Source organism: Galeopterus variegatus, unplaced genomic scaffold (genome assembly GCF_000696425.1).
Source record: "Galeopterus variegatus unplaced genomic scaffold, G_variegatus-3.0.2 Scaffold5799, whole genome shotgun sequence".
NCBI classification, from domain to species: domain Eukaryota; kingdom Metazoa; phylum Chordata; class Mammalia; order Dermoptera; family Cynocephalidae; genus Galeopterus; species Galeopterus variegatus.
In genome coordinates this window covers 61136-79608 of record NW_007731910.1, presented here as the reverse complement: position 1 = coordinate 79608, position 18473 = coordinate 61136, and the positions used below count along the sequence as shown (strand labels likewise).

Below are 18473 nucleotides of genomic sequence, written 5' to 3'. Positions count from 1 at the left end.
AATGCTACTGTCATTGTCAGGACATGTTAGGCTGCAAGTAACAGAAGCCCACTCAAGCTAACTTATACAAAAGGTGGGGACATCAGTAGAATTCTGAGGTGGCCTCATGGTACCCAGGAGCAGTCAGATCTCTTAAGGGCTGAATTGGGAAGCCAGCCTGTCCTCTTTCTTTGCTTCTGGTGTCTGCCTCTCTTGGGGCATCTTTTTTACTCTTCACAGCTGGATTCCTCTGCTTGTCACTGTCCCTGGCCAATCCTCAGCTTCCATGTTTACCTACTCTATTCAAGGGACCACCCCACAGTGGGTGACTCTTCCTCAATTCCAATTCCAAATTATTGGAATTAGAGAGAATCTGATCTGTGCAACTTTGATTGTCCTGTCACTGTGACTCAGATCAGAGTTATGAGCAGGTATGGGAGGGTTGGTCACGTTCTGGGGAACACATCCCCATGGATGACAGGCAGAGTGGACACCCGAAATATGTCTTTCACACATCTGTAGTAGTGAAGGTATATAGTTAATGTAATCAATCCTTTGGCCACAGTTGTGCCTCTAATGCCAACCAGAACTTTCAGAATTCTTCAAGTTGCCCATGAGAGTATTGGTGGTGGAGTTTTGTAAACTCACCCTCCCCTTGAAGGAGACCACACCCTGTTTTGTACATGGAGATCTACTGATGTCACTGCAGCATGACATCAATTTCCAGGGCAACAGAAAGGTGAAAGCTCTAATCTGTGGATCTAGGGGATCTTTGGAAAGGTTGTCTTTCTACCCTTTCTTATTTTATTCTAAAAACAGCTGAGGGAATATTGTATTAGGTCCTGTGGGAGAATTAAAATGAGTAAGGTGTGGATCTGTTCTCACAGTGCTTATGATCTAGAACAGGTGTCTGTGAAGTTCTTCTGTTAGGGCCAGATAGAAAATATTTTAGGCTTTTTGCTCACAAATAATCCTCCCCCCTACCCCTTTCTTCTTTTTTACAACTCTTTAAAAATATAAAAACCATTCTTAGCTAGCTGGCCATACGAAAACAGGCTGTGGGGGCTTGTAGCCCATGGTTTTGCGACCCGTGATCTAGCGTAGAAGGCAGGTGTGTGCGCATATACAAAGCTAACTAAAACCCAGGGCTCGAAGTGGTGAAAACATAGGCTCTGGAGTCCAAAGACTTGCCCTCAAACCCTGTCTCATTCTAAGTTACATGACCTTGGGCAGGTTCCTCTCCTCTAAGGGTTTCAGTCTCCTCACCTGCACAATGAGAATAGTAACAGACCCACCTTGTGGGACAGAGTTGAGGGTTAAATGAGATAATACATGTAAAGTGCTTAGCATAGCGCCTGGCACACAGGAAGTACTCAGCAAGCTTTAGCCATTGTCATTAAGTGGTATGTGAGAAATGACACAAAGTGCAATGGGAATCAGATGAAGGAATACTCCCAGCCTAGGCCCCTGGAGAGGCTTCGTCAGGGAGGAGGTGGCCTTTGAACTAGGCCTTGAATAGTGGAGGTGGACACACCTAAGTGAGGGGAGAGCCTCTCCTGACAGGCAGTGAGGAGAAGGTGCCAACAGGCTCTGAGGGAGACAAAGTCTGCAAATGACAGTCCCATGAGGTAATTACAAATACCTCCTGGACACACAAGCAAGTGGCCCTCAGAGAGCTTTGGCTCCAGAAGCCTTTCCTGAAGAAGCCGGTTCAAAATTTACCAGTAGCTTTGTCTGGCTGCATTGACCTGGCTATGGATTCCCCCTCACCCCTTAATGAAGATGTGATGTGCAGCAGGATGGACCTTCACCGAATGTATGAGCTTGGGAACAGAACCTGCCCTGTTGCATTCCACAGCTGCCTGGAATGCTATGCTTCTGCCCCATCCCCACCAGCAGCACCACTGCAGTTATCACTTTCTGGGAGGAAGTGGTTCTCTAGTAATACCCGAACTGTACTGCATCACCTAAGGCCCTTAGCCGAGGCTCCTAGGCCAGCAAAAGGAGAGACTTTCAGCCATGGAAGAGTGTGGAGTTCATTCCAGAGCAGTCTAAGACAGAGGACCCCACCTGCCTGGTCATAATATCAGGCATATCTCACCTGCAGAGATGGAGGCTCCCAGACATCTTATCCTGAGTCTATTTAACTTTGAATCACTTAGCTAATGTGCCTCATTCTGATTCTATATTCAGCAGCTTTCTGATGATAATTTGGTTTGCCCTGTACATCTGCCTATAAGGAAAGAATGCAAACACTAGAGGAGGAGAGTAATTAACCCCTCTAATGTCGTAAACCTCACTGTAAATTAAATAAATTGACTTCGGGGTTTATACATCAGCCCTTGTAAACTTGGTTAGCATTAATCAGCATCCCTGGACCTTAATCATCTCTGGGACACTAAAGAGACAAATTTCTGAGTCTGGATTGGGGTGGGTACCCCAAGAGGCCTGTGAGGCCTTTCAGGTGCTCATCAGCTCCTCCTGGTACCTTCTAAACTTCTCTGTATGTGTGTCCACCCTTGAGCCATGCCTGCCCACTCAGTCTTTTATACTTTATAATCTTTCAAATTCACTGCCAACTTTGGTTTGTGAACATACACACCGTATGTGTAGTTTTAATCTGCTGTAGAAACAACTTGTTACACTATTTCACACACTTATTTTTATTTATGTGCTTTTATATAATACGAATTTGCCAAATAAATTGTAAGAATGGGCCAGGATTCACTTAGGTGTTCTCCTTTAGAAAGACTTTCCTCCCATGGATCATTTCTCGGTAACTTTGTCAAAGACAGAACCCAGGAATATCTGGTGATTCTTCAGAAATTTCTAGAAAACTTCTTAATTGGTTTATAAGTGAATTAACACTGGTCTTCAGTTTCTGCTGGGAAGTTCAGGGTCGCGATATGACTTGTATGTAAAGTTAAATAGCTTTTCTGGATAATGAAGAAAAACTCCTATTCAGATTACTTTTAAGAAACAAATCTGGGCCGGCCCGGTGGCGCACTGGATAGTGCGCCGCTTGGGAAGTGCGGTGGCGCTCCCGCCCGAGGGTTCGGATCCCACATACAGACCGGTTCCCGCTCACTGGCTGAGCGAGGCGCGGGGGCAACACCGATGGTTGTGATCCCGTTGCCGGTCCCGGTCCGGTACGGGGGCGACACTGAGGGTTGCGATCCGTTGCCAGTCACGAAAAAAGACAAAAAGAAAAAAAAAAAAAAAAGAAACAAATCTGTTAGAATTGCAGAAATTAATACAAGCAGTCCTTAGGCAAAAAGCAAAAACAATACGTCTTGATGCTTTGACACTAATACATGGAAATCAAGTTTTTTGGATAATGAGTGATGGAATGGGATGGGAAAGTTACAGAATAAAGTCAGTGAGGGGCCGGCCCGGTGGCACACTGCTACAGTGCGCCGCTTGGGAGCGTGGCGGCGCTCCCGCCAAGGGTTCGGATCCCACATACAGAGTGGCCGCTCACTGGCTGAGTGAGGTGCGGGCGCAACACCGAGGGTTGCGATCCCGTTGCCGGTCCTGGTCCGGTACGGGCGCGACACTGAGGGTTGCGATCCATTGCCGGTCACGAAAAAAGACAAAAAGGAAAAATAAATAAATAAATAAATAAAAATAATAAAGTCAGTGAGGCCACATAGATAGAGTGACCATAGTGGGGATACATACTTCATAAATTCTAGGTAAGTAAACTTAACTTCATGTAAGAAACAAATTTACAGAAATATAATTCTTAAATGTTTAGAGGCAACATAGCTTCAAAATTAAGCATTACATTCTATAGATTACATTTAAATATTTTTTTTTACATTAGGATGCCCTGATGGGAATTTCCTTCTGCAAGTAAACTAACAAGGATGCAGTTTAATGATAATGATATGCAAAATAAGTATAGAAAGAAAGGACCTTTTCTCAGATCACAATGTTTGTATATATTCTCCAGATTTTACTCTTATTAATCACATAATGGCCAGCTCTTTGTTTTGTCTTCTCACAGATCTGTGTCTTCCTCTTTAAAAACACTGGTGTCTGATTCTCCATCCCCTGAGATTCTGATGTAATTAGTCTGAGAGCTTCAGCCAGTATTTAGAAATTTGTCAAAAGCTCCTAGATGACCCTAATGCGGCCAAGGTTGAGAGCTGCTCATACATATTCTAGCCAGGGTGGGATCACTGGGGGTTGTCATTTAAGTCTCCATCTGAGGAAGGAGCTAGAATTCAGGAATCTTGGTTTTAGCCCTTCCAGAATCCTCCTTGAAGGAGAATCTCCTCTTCTCACATCCTGAGGTTTGAGCACTGGAAGCCTTGGCTGTACCTGGTGGCTAGTCCCATGAGCTCTCTCCTGCTCTTGTTATTAATTGAACAGCAACGTGCTCTAATCATATCTGTGACCGAGTTGCTAGGCACAGAACAGCCCTCAGTTCTGGACCTCCCTCTGCGTGACAGAGAGCTGCTTTCTGTGACACGTGACTTCAGCTCCATCCCAGCCAGAGGAAGGGCACCTGGCACCCTCTGCTGGCACAAACAGATGTGGGAGACTATACCACCACCTAGGCCTGGGAAAAGTCCCTGAAAGTCCTTTTCCAGCCTGGAGATTTTCTTTCCACTTGACCTTCTTCTGCAACTCTAATTCCCCACTTTTTGAAGCCAACCATGGTATAAAGGTCACTTTGCAATGAGTTGCTTGGGATTACACATTAACCATTTTATCAGGCTTCCACGTGTTTTTAAGCCTGGCTTTGGCCAGAGGGTTTTTAAAGAGCTTATTCTTTTACTCATTCTAGAAAATGCTTAAGAATTTTATTATGGAAAATATAAATTTATAAGAAAATAGTATGTAGTAGAATGAACTCCCACATGCCTATCACCTAGCTTCAACAGTTACCAGCTTCATGGCCAGTCCTGCTCCTCTGTCCCCACCCACTTTTCCATACACCCATAGTACATCATGTTGATGCACATCCCGGACACCGTCTCATTTCATCTGTGAATAGTTCACCGTGTGTCTCTAAAATATAAGGCCTCTCTCATTTTAACATAACCACAATACCACTGTCACATCTGAAAAAAAATAACAGGAATTCCTAATTTCATCAAATTATCCAGACAATGACTGTATTTTTCATGAAAACTCATATGTTTTTAAAAATACAATTGGTCCACCCAGGGCATTTGAGAAATCATTTTTAATGATTTCATTAAAATGAAATGATTTCTTTGAAATCATTTTTAATCCACAGGCTCCCCCTCCTTTATTTTTCCCTTGCAGTTATTATTGAAGAAGCTGCATCCTTTGTCCTGCACGGTTTTCCACATTCTGGATTTTGCTCATTGCATCTCTGTGGTGTTGTTTTTCACATTCCTCTATCCCCTGTATTTTCCGTAATTTGAGAGTTGGGTCCAGGCTTATCTGAGTCCTGTCTGACGTTTTGCAAGACTATTTCTACAAGTGTATTATTGTGCATTTCCATGGGGAGGCAGCTCCTGCTCAGCTGGACTGTGAGGATCATTGCTTAGACACTCTGAGGTTTTGAAGTATACTTAAACCAAAAGGGTTTCAAGCCCTTTTTCGCCAGTCACTTCCTCTTAGCCGGACTTCACCCAAAGTGATCAGCGAGGTTTTGCTACCTTCAAGCAGGAGGGAGCTAGCATTTAATAAGGGATGATCTGTGCAGGGGACCAGGAGGTGACCCCAGAGAGGAAACAATAGTCCCTATCCTCAGGAAGCTTGATGTCCGTATGGTATTTGTAATATAGCAAGACAATCGGAAGGCAGGATTAACTACGATTAGTTGTTATTTTAGGCTCTGAGCCTGAGAAGCCAGGAACTTTACAGAGTTGCCTGAGTCAGCCCCAGATATTCTGATGTAAATTGGTCTAGGATATGACCTAGATATTAAGATTTTAAAAGCATCTAGAGTATTCTTATGTGCAACCAAGTTTAAGAACCATCATCCTAGGGCAGTGGCTCTCAAAGTGTGGTCCCTTGATGAGAAGCATCAGCACCACGCAGGAACTCCTCAGAAATGTTCAAATTCTTAACAACCCTCCCCTCCACCCACAGAACTACTGAATCAGAAACCTGAGGCCTGGAGCCCAGCAATCTGTATTTTCACAAGCCTTCCAGGTGATTCTAGGGATGCTTCAGTTTGAGAACCACTGTCCTGGGGTGTTTTTTTTTTTTTTTTTCCTTTTTGTCTTTTTTCGTGTCCGGCAACGGATCGCAACCCTCGGTGTTGCACCCGCACCTCGCTCAGCCAGTGAGCGGAACCGGTCTGTATGTGGGATCCGAACCCCTGGTGGGAGCGCCACCACACTCCCAAGCAGCGCACTGTAGCAGTGCGCCACTGGGCCGGCCCCTGGGGTGTTTGTTATAGGAGAAATAAACAGGATAACTGGGAGAGGCTTTGTGGAGAAAGCGGCACTATCGCTAGGCAGAGAAAAGAGGACTTTCTACACAAAACTCAGAGGTGATCTGCACCACCAGTAGTGGCACCCCGGGGAGCTTATTAGAAATGTAGACTCTTGGACCCCATCTCAGACCTGCTGAATTAGAATCTGCTTTTTGACAAGATCCCCATGCACACTAAAGTTTGTGATGCACTAGCGTAGAGTATGTACTGTAAATAGACTCAGGTTATAAAATCAGAGAAACTAAAGCATAGAAATGCTAGAAGGGAGGCTCCAGAGGTCCCACTTTACCTTTTCAGCTGGTTTTCTCAGAGCCTTTCTAAGGAAAAGAGGCCATGTCCCCTCTTGTATAAGGAGAATGGGACCCATCTGTACAAGGCTATGTTTGCTTGCATTGGGTCCCCAGACTAGTCGAACTATCCCTGCGTCACACAATTCTGTGTAACTACAGAGCAGGGGATCCTCAGCCCTCGGGGCACAGCCAAATAACCCAAGAGCTTTCATGGCCAGACCATCCTCATACTGAGGTAACCACCCAGGCATAAGTATTTTTGAAAAATCTCTCCAGGTTGTTCTAATGGACAGCTAAGGTTGAAAACTGCTGCTGTTGATCTTTGGTTCTTCATGTTTCCTTGTTCCACCCAAGGTGAAAGTGAACTCAATTTCTAGCTATAGCCATTAAAAACACAAAATTAAGTTCCAGGTCACAGTCTTAATGGTTCAACATCTAGATTCACTAAACGGTTGCAAAGGGGACTAGAGAGGTATCCCTAGTGAAATTGTCTAGTATCCTGGATTTTTTTAAATCAAGTTTTCACGATTCTGGTAGTAAGGTCTAGTTCTGGCATTGCTTTCATCCTGGAGATAGGTAACGTTGATTTCCTTCAGACTGTGCTCAGGTGGGTTGGTACCCTTGTTTGTGTGTGTACGGAGCTAATGTTTGGTGTGTGCATATCATGGCACAAATAAGCAGGAGGCAGAGAGGACTGCTTGTTTTTGCTATCTGGAGTCAACAGAAGATGTTTCAAAGAGGAGGCATACTCTAATCCACTTCTTCCAGGTGCAGCTGCATTTATATAGGCTGGAAGCTGAATATTGGGATGTCAGGGGAGAGAGTTGCCTGAGAATGTCTGGCCCAGGATGTTTGTAAGACAGTGAAGAGAGCGACCAGCCTAAGTGACCCCATGCACTGGGCCACATCACACCTTTAGGGGATAGGGTAAGGCCATGAAGTAGCACAAGGGTCTTCAGTAGCAGGGGAACAGTATAAGTTACCTTGTGTGTTTTTGAGCAAAAAGGAAAAGAGGCAATCTGAACAGGACAAAAGACCTTCAGGGAGAAAAGTTGAACATCCTCTCACCCAAAACATTTGGACTTGTCCTTTGATCTCTTCCTTGTAAACACTTATGTTAATGCAACATTTAGAAAAACCTTACTCTTGGTATCAGACAGACTTGGATATACCATAAGTTTAAAATGATGTTCCCCAAAACAGTTTTTCCTACGAAAAAAGTCAGCTATAACTTGGTAAGTCTCCACAGCAAGCGTCCATCTGGTCTCTGGCTCCAACCTCCATATTTTAGGTTTCCACCTCCCAGGACTCCTCTAATCAAATATCCCTATATCCTGTGTCCGTCTAATCCCCAAATGCCCCGCCAGATGCTGGGTTAACTTGTCTCATATAAACGTATTGAATCAAAACATTAAACATTGATAATTCAAAGTACTCACACAATTACACGAGGAGGAAATCTGACAAAGGAGATGTTCAACCTCACTAGTAATCAAAAGAATACAAATGTGATATAATTTTTCAATCACCAAATAAACAAAGGTAAAAAAGGATGAAATACTAGAATTTGAGAGAGTTTAGGGAAACGTGAGGTCTTGTGCACATTGGTGGGTGCGTACGCTGACACAAGCTTTCTGGAGAACAGTTTGGCAATGTACGTCATAAATGTAAAAATGTGCAGACACAGCTGTTGCAGTTCCGAGAGTTTATCCTAAAGAAATTATGGGTTAGGGGCCAAAGATGTTCAACCCAGCCCTGTTTATAATAAAGAATAATTAGAAATAACCTAAATGTCCACCAATTAAGGACTGCTTTTATCAATTACAGTACATTCATACAATGGAATACTGAAAAGACTTTAAAATGATACAACTATTTATAGCCTTGAAGGGATGTCCATTAGATTCATGCATTTAAAGCCCTGGTGGTACCATTGATGTAAAGTGCAGGCACATGCACATGTACATACATGCACACTGAGATCTAGAATGGTAGTCATCAGTATATCAACCATGATGTCTCTGGTTGGGAGAGCTTCGAATAATTTACTTTCTCTTTTTAAATTGTTTTTAAAGTTACTAAAGTCATATTTCTCATTTTGAATTTAATAACTAGTACTATCAGAGTATATCTTATATTCTAGGCACTACTCTAATTGCTATTATATGCTATTAGTGTTCCTGAAGAAAACAAAGGTGGTGAGAGATTAAGTAACTTACCCAAGGCCCACAGCTAGTAAAGGACAGAGCTGGGATTAAAAACCTGGTAGTGTTGCTGCACAGACTGTGCTGTTACTACACTAATTAGCTCCAAGCTCCAATACAGTGAAATTCTCCTAAATCCCGCCCACACAACAATCTCATTCCTCTGCTCAGAAGTAACCATTGTTAACAATTTGACAAGGATCCTTCCAAAACTTTTGCTAGGCATTTTCAGACACATGTGCATGTGCACACACACATATGTGTGTTTCTTGTTTAAAAAATGGGATGGTAGTTTCCCTCCTGTCAGTATATACAGTTCACCCTCATACTTTTTATTTACATCTGGGGGGTTTTCTACAGCATGGGTATATGGAACTGACATAACCACCACACTTCTACTGAAAAACTGGTAGTTCCCGGTTCTTCACCCTAACAGACAAAGCTGCAGTGAGCATCCTTGTATACATATTATTGGGTGCAGATGTGTAATTATATTCCCATGATAATTTCCTAGAAACGGAACCGCTGGGTGAGAAGGCATGCACAGTGAATGCTGAAAGGGGCTGTCCACATCAGGAAGGCTGTGCTGCTGCACCTGCAGTGCAGGAGTGCCCTCTTTCAAGGTTTTCATAGCCTGTGTGACCTCAGACAAATACCTTAGAGAACCTATATTGAAGGGAGTACTTCAAATAGAGGTAGGAAATGTGAACTTTTCTGAGCATATCAGTCTCAAGGCAGCCATCTGGATCGTAGGTGTGATAGTGTCTTATTCTATCCCGAGTCTCAGAGACAAATCTCTCTATAATTTCCAGGTACCCATAATAGTAAAATTATACTAGTTTCATATTTATATATCCTCTTCTTTTTTCTTTTTTTCCTTTTTGTCTTTTTTCGTGACCGGCAACGGATCGCAACCCTCAGTGTCGCGCCCGTACTGGACCGGGACCGGCAACGGGATCGCAACCCTCAGCGTTGCCCCTGCTCCTTGCTCAGCCAGTGAGCGGGAACTGGTCTGTATGTGGGATCCGAACCCTCGGTGGGAGCGCTGCCACGCTTCCCAAGCAGCGCACTGTAGCAGTGCGCCACCAGGCCGGGCCAGAAGTTGTCAATCTTTTTAATGTTTGCCAATATGAGAAATGAAGAACATTACTTCATTTGTAGTAACTTAAAAGTCCTTGATTACCAGTAAAGTTGAGCATCTTTTCATTATTGGCCATCTTCATTTCTTCTCAGAATTATTCACTTTCTATTGGGTAATTTGAATTTTTCTTATTAATTAAAAGGAGATTTTTAATATTATAAATATTAGTCTTTAATGTGTTGTTTTGCAGATACTTTCCCCAGTACATTATTTTTCTTTGAACTTGGTTGTGTCTTATTTTATTACACAGAAGTTTTAATTTATTTTATTTTTGTGTAATCATATCTTGGTATTTTTTTGTTTTGTTTGTTTTTCTTTTTTCTTTTTCTTTTCTTTTCTTTTATCAATATACAATGTAGTTGATTTTTGTGTCCCTTTACCGAATCCTCTCTCCCCCCTCCTTCTCCCCCCTCCCACCCATCAACATCATATCTGTTCGCTTGTCTTAACAAGTTCAGGGAATTGTGATTGTTGTGTCTTCTTTCCCATCCACCCCCGTATGTTTGTGTATTTATTTATTTATTTTTAGCTCACACAAATAAGTGAGGACTTGGTTTTCTCTTTCTGTGCCTGACTTATTTCACTTAATGTAATTTTTTCTAAGTCCATCCATGTTGCTGTGAATGGTAGTATTTCATTCTTTTTTATAGCAGAGGAGTATTCCATTGGGTAGATATACCACATTTTCCATATCCACTCATCTGATGATGGACATTTGGGCTGATTCCAACTCTTGGCTATTGTAAATAGTGCTGCGATATAACACTGGAGAACAGATATCCCTTCGACATGGTAATTTCCATTCCTCTGGGTATATTCCCAGCAGTGGGATAGCTGGGTCATATGGTAGATCTATCTGTAATTGTTTGAGGAACCTCCAAAACATTTTCCATTAAGACTGCATCATTTTGCAGTCCCACCACCTTTATGGTTTTACGTCTTGTTTAGGAAGTCTTTCTCCACAATATTCTCCAAGAATATCACAATACTCTCCTACATTCTCTTCTAATACATTTATATTTTTCTTTATAGATTTATGTTTAGACTTTAATTCATGAAGAATTTAGTATTGTGTTTGGCAAAAGGTAGGGACTTACCTTTTTTATTTTTAAATTGGTCATCTTTTAAATAACTCCGTCAAAACCCAAATTCCCATGTGCCAGGTCTGTTACTGGATTGTAGTCCCATTGATCCCTTTGTCTATGTCTGGGCTGGAATCACACTGTTTTCATTATGCGAGTTTTTCAGCAGCTTTTTATATCTGCTAAGGCATGTCCCATCCCCATTCTTCTTTATTAAACTTTCCCTAACCATTTCCAGACATTTACTTTTTCGGAGGAACTTTAGAATTGGTCATGGGCCAAAAATACTCCCTTGGGATTTTGATTAGAATATATAGAAGCAGGGGCTGGCCCGTGGCTCACTTGGGAGAGTGCGGTGCTGACAACACTAAGGCCATGGGTTTGGATCCTTATATAGGGATGGCCGGTTAGCTCACTTGGGAGAGTGTGGTGCTGACAACACCAAGTCAAGGGTTAAGATTTCCTTACCGGTCATCTTTAAAAAAAAAGAATAGATAGAAGCTACCCATTAATTTGAGGTTGACATCTTACAAAGGTGAGCTAGGGGCTCCAGCCAGGACACCTCCTCCCCTGATGGTGCTTCAGGCTGTCCGGTGCTACCTGCTGAGGGGGAGGGACAGGCCAAGTGCTGCCTCTGCCCACCTGTCCAAGGCCTTCCCATTTGACCAACTCCACCCCAGCCTATGATTCCAAGGCTTCCAGGAAGGACAAATTCCTACACATCCTTGGTTTAATTTCTTTCCCCAGATGACATTTGGATTTTTTTTTTTTTAAGATGACCGGTAAGGGGATCCTAACCCTTGACTAGGTGTTGTCAGCACCACACTCTCCCAAGTGAGCCAACCGGCCATCCCTATACAGGGATCTGAACCCATGGCCTTGGTGCTATCAGCAACACACTCTCCCAAGTGAGCCATGGGCCAGCCCTGACATTTGGATTTTAACTTGAACTTTCAGAGCCAAAAATCCACAATGAGAAGCATGGAAACTTCAGACCCTGCAGCAGAACTTGGTGGGAAATACTTTTTGTCAGGGAACGTTTTCCCTGCTCCCAGTAAACCACACTGAACACTGAACACACAGTGATCAACCTGCGGTAACCAGGTTCCAGTCGAGGCTTTTTAAAGACAGCCTTATTGTTATAGAATAACCTAAAATTCTTTCATTTTTAAGTATACAGTTAAATAATTTTTAGTAAATGTACAGAGTTGTGTAACTGTCACCATAATCCAATTTTAGAACATTTCTGTCACTCCAAAAAGATCCATCATGCCCACTTGTAGTCATTGTCTGGGTGCCACTTTGTCCTTAGCATGACAGCATCAGGAGAAGTATGGGACAGAGTGAGGGGGTCCCCAGGAGATCCTGTGCTCCTGAGTCTAGGACCAGTGCCCCAACAACATACACAGAGTGACTTCATAGACCCACGCCCCTCTTCTGCAGAGACACAGGTAGGGCCTCCTCCAGAGGGCGCTGGCCATGCTGAGCCCCATCCTTACCCCTTCCAGGTGGATAAAGTTTGAAGAAAAGGTAGAAGAAGGAGGCGAACGCTGGAGCAAGCCCCACGTGTCTACGCTGTCCCTACACAGCCTCTTTGAGCTCCGTACCTGCCTGCAGACGGGGACAGTGCTGTTGGATTTGGACAGTGTCTCCTTACCACAGATCATAGGTGAGACAGAGGCCACCATGGGCACTTCTCCTGTGGGTCCTACAAACCAGGGCAGCCCCCCTTGCCTCGTGCCCACCCAAGAGTCTGAGTGACTGGCCCATCTCTGATGCCTGCCTGATTCTGAGAGACCAGCTTTGGTTCTGTCTCTCCCCAGGCAGCGTCCCAGCTGCTCCAAGTTTCAGTTCCATGTAGAGCTCTAACAGAGAGGAAAAGACGATCCTCTGAAATGCTGTCCAGCAATGAGCTGAAAAGGAGAGGGGCCTGTTAGCATGGTCAGAGATACCCATTGCTATGGCAATCTGTTTCTTTTCAGGGTAAAATGGATCATCATTCGTTTTGAGGAAATTAACTCTCAGTGGAGTGGTGAGGAAGGGGGTGGCTTGTCTTATCATCCCTAAAAATTTTTGTGAGTTTTATTCTAGCATATTTGATTTTGCCAGATGTATTTTGCCCAAAATGCTTTTCTAAAAAGAATTTATTTTAGAGTTAAAACTGTTTAACACAGTGCTTTTCTGCTTCCTGGGGCACTTTCATATGTACTATTTTATTTACTTTTCATAATAATATTAAGACATAGAAACAGCGGAGAATTCTACACACACACATGCAACCACATGCTTATAGAGAGATATGCACATGTCCCTGTACATGAAGAGACTATGGGTTCCTGATGTGCCTACAGTTAGTGTCAAAGCCAAGACTATTTCCACATCCCCTGCCACCTTTAGCTGACATGTTTAATCCCACTACTAATAGGTGAAACTGGAGACCCCCACACCCTGAGTTTGTTCCATCCCACGTGGACAAGGTGTGTTTGTTTCCCATTCAGATGATGTCATTGAGAAGCAGATTGAGGATGGACTCCTGCGGCCAGAGCTCCGGGAGAGGGTCAGCTACGTCCTACTAAGGAAGCACCGTCACCAAACCAAGAAGCCCATCCACCGCTCCCTAGTCGACATTGGAAAGTCGGTCTCCTCCACCACCAGTGAGTTGGGCTGCATGCTGGTGGGTTGTGGGCATGTAGGGTCAGTGTCAGGCCCCATCCCCAGGTAAGCCCATCTTGGTGGCCAGGAGTGTCTGGACTTCATGATCCTGGAGAAATACTGAGGTTCTGAGGATCCCTCAGCCTCCTTCTCTGGCAGGCTACAGCCACACCCTGGTGTTGTCCCCACCACCAGAGCAAAACAACTTCTAGGGAGAGAGTTGGTTAGCCTGGGCTGCATATCATGATCACCTGGGGGCTTGAAATGTACCCTAATACCTGGGTCCCACCCCAAAAAGTTGGAATTAGCAGGTCTAGGATGTGGCCTGGAACAGAGGGAGGTTAGAAAGCTCCCCAGGAGATTTTCATGTGCATACAGCATCAGGAAATGCCAGTAGAGATGGTTTGTTTATGGAAAGGCCTGAAAGCTTCCCTTTAAACCCCCAGGATGAGCCATGTTGAGGAGGTAGAAGGAGCTGGGTTCCTCTCAAGGGTGCCAGGGCTTGTATACCTGGCAACTGGTGTCATTCTGGTTAGCAGAGCCTGGACCATTAAGGGAGAGTGGATTGTTCCACACTCACATCTCAACCTCCAACCCTCCACTCTCAGAATCTGTCGAGATACCCAGAGACACTAACCCAGCTGAACCTGTCAGATAAATGCAGCAACCAGAGCAAAGTTGATAAAGTTCTGGGGTTCTAGCGATCTGCTAAATAAAGAAACTTGAGGAAGCTCTTTAAATGAATTGTTTAAGAATGGGAGGTGTTTAGTATGTCATAATAATGGCAGATTACTATGTTCCGGTTACTGTTCTGAGTGCTCTTCCTGTGTTAACTCACTTCATCCTCACAACAACCCTGCGGTGTGGGTGCTGTTCTCATCATCCCCATTTTACAGGTGAGGCATCTGAGGCACAGAGAGGTTAAGTAATTTGCCTAAGGTCACACAGCCAGTAACTGTTGGAATCACGGATGAACCCAGGCAGTCTACTACACTTGGTGCCTATTTAATCAATTGTGTATGTATCTCACTTTCAACTGTGCAAATATGTTCTCTGTAATCTTGTTCAGACTATTAATTTGCTTCAGAAAAAGAATTCTTCCTGGGAGGGGAAGAGACATCTATTGCAGCCCAGCTTTAGTTGAAGTGACTACACACAAGAGGCAGAGCAACACCAGTAAGGCTGCCAAAGCCAAGTCCCTTCTGTTTCTCCTTCCAGATCGCAGCCCTGCCCGGAGTCCTGCTGCGAGGGCTCCAAGTCTACACCGCTCCACTGAGGACCTGAGGATGCGGCAAAGTGCAAATTATGGACGTCTGTGTGAGTGTGTTCACTGTCGCTCAGTGACAGCTCTGTTCAGGCAGTGGCAGCTGTGGAATGTCCATATTTCCATAAGTGGAGGAGATAATGCCCAGGATCTGTCTAGAATTCTCAGGACGTGCATCAGGAGAAATCTAACCTTCACCCTAAGCCCGGGCTGCTGTCAAGGCCTAATTTACTAACATAGTATTCCAAATAATTCCTCTGAGAAATCAAGTCCTGGCATAAGCAATACCCAATCTTATGTTCTAGGCATTTTTATCTTAACCTGTTTTTTATTAATGTCTATATGTTTGTTTTCACAAACTAACCAATAGGTCTGGCAGGTTAGCTCAGTTGGTTAGAGTGCAGTCTTACAACACTAAGGTCACAGGTTCAGATCCCCATACTGGCCAGCCAACAAAAGAAAAAATAAAACCAACCTGAACTGATCAATAGCCCTATTTTTAGTGAAAAGCTTTCCTAGAAACAGAATTAAAAACAGGCTACGTTCTTTCCTCCCAGAACAGTTAGTGTCCCCATTCCTGGGTGACAGTCTCGTGACACCACAAAGAAGAAATACAGAGTCATAACCCCCTGTTTGTGGGAATGGATGGGGAGGACTTGGGAAGTAAAAGGTCACCGACAGCCTTTTCCAGGCAGCTCATCAGAGGTGAACAGAAAGGTGAGCTGTGAGAAAAGAAAAGAGAGCACTGGGAAAGTGAAGAGAAAAATAAAAAGCAGGGCGAAGGATTGTTTTCCTTTAAATACTTTTATTAAAATGCCAAGATATGAACAAGCGCAGCCCAGGGCTGTGCTCCTGAGCAGGCTCGAGGAGTGACTTGGAGCAGCATGGCCCCTGCCCACAGCAGGCGTTTGCTCCAGTCTTTCTCTCTATCCCAATGACCCTGGGTCTGCTCAGCCTCCCCTGGCCTTGTTATTCCACATAGAGAAGCCAGGTGGCCGTGGTCAGTAGGCAGAAAGTGGCTTTGGGAAGACCTTCTCCTCAGTTATCATGAGCATGAGGTTGCCTACACAACCAACACCACTCAGTGGTGGAAACCCAGACAAGAGGCGTGAATAAGTGATTAAATTTGTGTGAACCTGGTCATAGTCAAGGTGTGTGCCCCATCCATGGTGGCTCAGTGCACAGAACACTCTGTGCCGGGGAGGCTCAGAGAGTAGGAGACACAGGACTGAGTCTTAGAGAATAAATAGGAGTTTTCCAGAAGCACGGGGGAGGAAGAGGGTGTGCTAAACAAAGGAGACAGTCAGCAGGTAAAGGAAAGGAGCTGCCAAGGGGAAGAACAGTGGTTCAGTTCACCAGGACTGTAGGGGTGAAGGGGAAGAGAGAGTCAAATCCGAGAGGGCCTTTCAGGCCAACAGAAGCAGCCAGACTTTATTCTAAAGATAATGGAGACCCCTGAGAAGCCTGAAGCAGGAGTAAGCCATGATCAGATTTTTATCTGGGATAGAATAAACCTGAAGGGGGCAAGATTGGAAGCAGGAGACAGGGCTGGCATTTGGAACAGAGGGGAAAGGACAGAAGTGAGATTTAATGAGTGGTGGGAGATAGGAGGTGAGGAAGAGGGAGCAGCCAGGCCTGGCTCCCAGATTCTCTCTGAATGGCCGGGGATGGGAGGGAGGGTGCTGAGTGCAATAGAGTATGTGGAGGGAAGGATTTGATGGAAGATAACAAGTTGAGTTTGATGTGCCAGATGGGGCTGCTCCAAGGCATCTGGAGCTCAGGAAGGAGATCGGACTGGAGATCCATCCTGGGTGCCCTCAGCCAAATGTGTAGTGTAGGCTACAGGAGTGGACATGATTGACCAAGGAGGGAGAGGGCGAGGCATCTGGAGGGGACGAGGGCAAAGACAAGGCCCTGAGGTGAGCCACAGAGGAGAGGATCCTGGGAGGGAAACAAGAATAGAGTGGTGTTCTGGAAGCAAGGAGCAGGTGTGGGCCAAAAGCCGAAAAATTACAGGTCTAAGTGTCCACTGGATTGGGCTGCTAGTGTGGAATGTGAGCTGACTCTCTCCTGCCTGAACAGAGGAAGAACCCTGTGGTGGTTCAAATAGTTCACCATCACTGTTCTCCCCATGGGGAGCCCACTTCCCTTACCTCTGCCAGCCTAAGCCTCCAGCCCAAGCCTCCAGCCCATCTTTAAAGAGTCTCCTGGGTCAGGGAGGACCGAGGAAAAGCTGGTCTCTCTCTCCAACAAATGCCAGGCTTAGTGACACCTGGCACCTCCTCTGATAATGCATCTCTGTCCCTCCTCCCATAGGTCTGGCACAGAGCCAGCATTGAAGTAGACATCTTGGTGACATCAAAGGTATAGGGCCAAGGGGTACAGATCAGAGTGTAGTAGATTGAGAAGTGAGAAGGGAGAAGTGGAACCTGAAGCCTAGAAACTTTCAAGAAAGCTGTCATTGAAGGGAAGGAAAACGAGTGGATGCTAGCTTAGGGGGTTACAGAATAAAGGGGAGGGGGTCTTTCTTTGGCTATGAACATGGGAGAGGCATGAGTAGAGGCTGAGGAAAAAGGACCTACAAGAGCCTGGCTTCCCCTGACGGACCTTCTTTTCCTTCTCTCCTAGGTCACGCCCAGAGCAGAAGCATGAATGACATTTCTCACACCCCAAACACAGACCAGGTAGAAAAGCCACTGCACTTGGCTGCAGTGGAGGGCTAGGGCAGGAGGAAGATTTGGTCTTAGGGGCCACTACAGGCAGAACTCCACTTCCATAGAGAAGCAAGAGTCTTCACCCAGCAAGGACCACAGTGGGGCTCTGGGCTGTCTTAGTGACCCTGTCCAGTCCATCAGTCAGGTACTGACTGAGCCCCAGGTCCTGACTCTGTGCCAGGCCCTTTAGGGAGTGGGGGACAGAGAACAGAATCACATGAGGTGCCAGCTGTCCCTGAGCCTGGGATTTGCTGGGGAGAGAAGACTAGTACATGTAGCTTCACCTCCCCTGTGACCCACAAACACCTTTAAAGATGGAATAGGGATTGGGGCTGGCAGAGAGAAGGAGGTGGGGCCTCCTTATGGGGAAAACTGTGATAGTTAATTAATTGGACTGCGCAATAGTGTGTCTTCTTTCTTAGCTAAGGCAGGAGAACGTCATCTGTGGTCTCCCACCAGCTTGGCTGAAACACTTTGATGAGCTCAGAATCCTGCAAACAGGTTGAGTCCAAGTTTTAAGGCCCACAGCCCAGGAACACTGTGACTCCACCCCCTGGAGAAGCCCAGAGGAGGCCCCCTCAGTTCCAACCCCCGCACACTTCAAGGGCAGGAGCTTCCATGGTCCCCTTGCCTCTGCCCCCAGAAGTAGGGAGAAAGGTAACAAAGGGAACATGAAACTTCGTGGAGTCCTCAAGAGTTTGGATGACCTCCAGGCTTTCAAGG

The 18473-nt window shown here is 45.1% G+C and overlaps 1 protein-coding gene across 1 annotated transcript in view; it reads left to right on the top strand.

Annotated features, from left to right (window-relative positions):
* SLC4A5 (solute carrier family 4 (sodium bicarbonate cotransporter), member 5) overlaps positions 1-18473 on the top strand; it is a 101456-nt gene that overhangs the window by 39492 nt on the left and 43491 nt on the right. Inside the window, exons 5-8 of the mRNA XM_008590000.1 lie at positions 12629-12789; positions 13619-13774; positions 14991-15089; positions 17665-17720. Of these exons, the coding sequence (XP_008588222.1) occupies positions 12629-12789; positions 13619-13774; positions 14991-15089; positions 17665-17720 (472 nt within the window). The remainder of the gene's footprint in view (positions 1-12628; positions 12790-13618; positions 13775-14990; positions 15090-17664; positions 17721-18473) is intronic.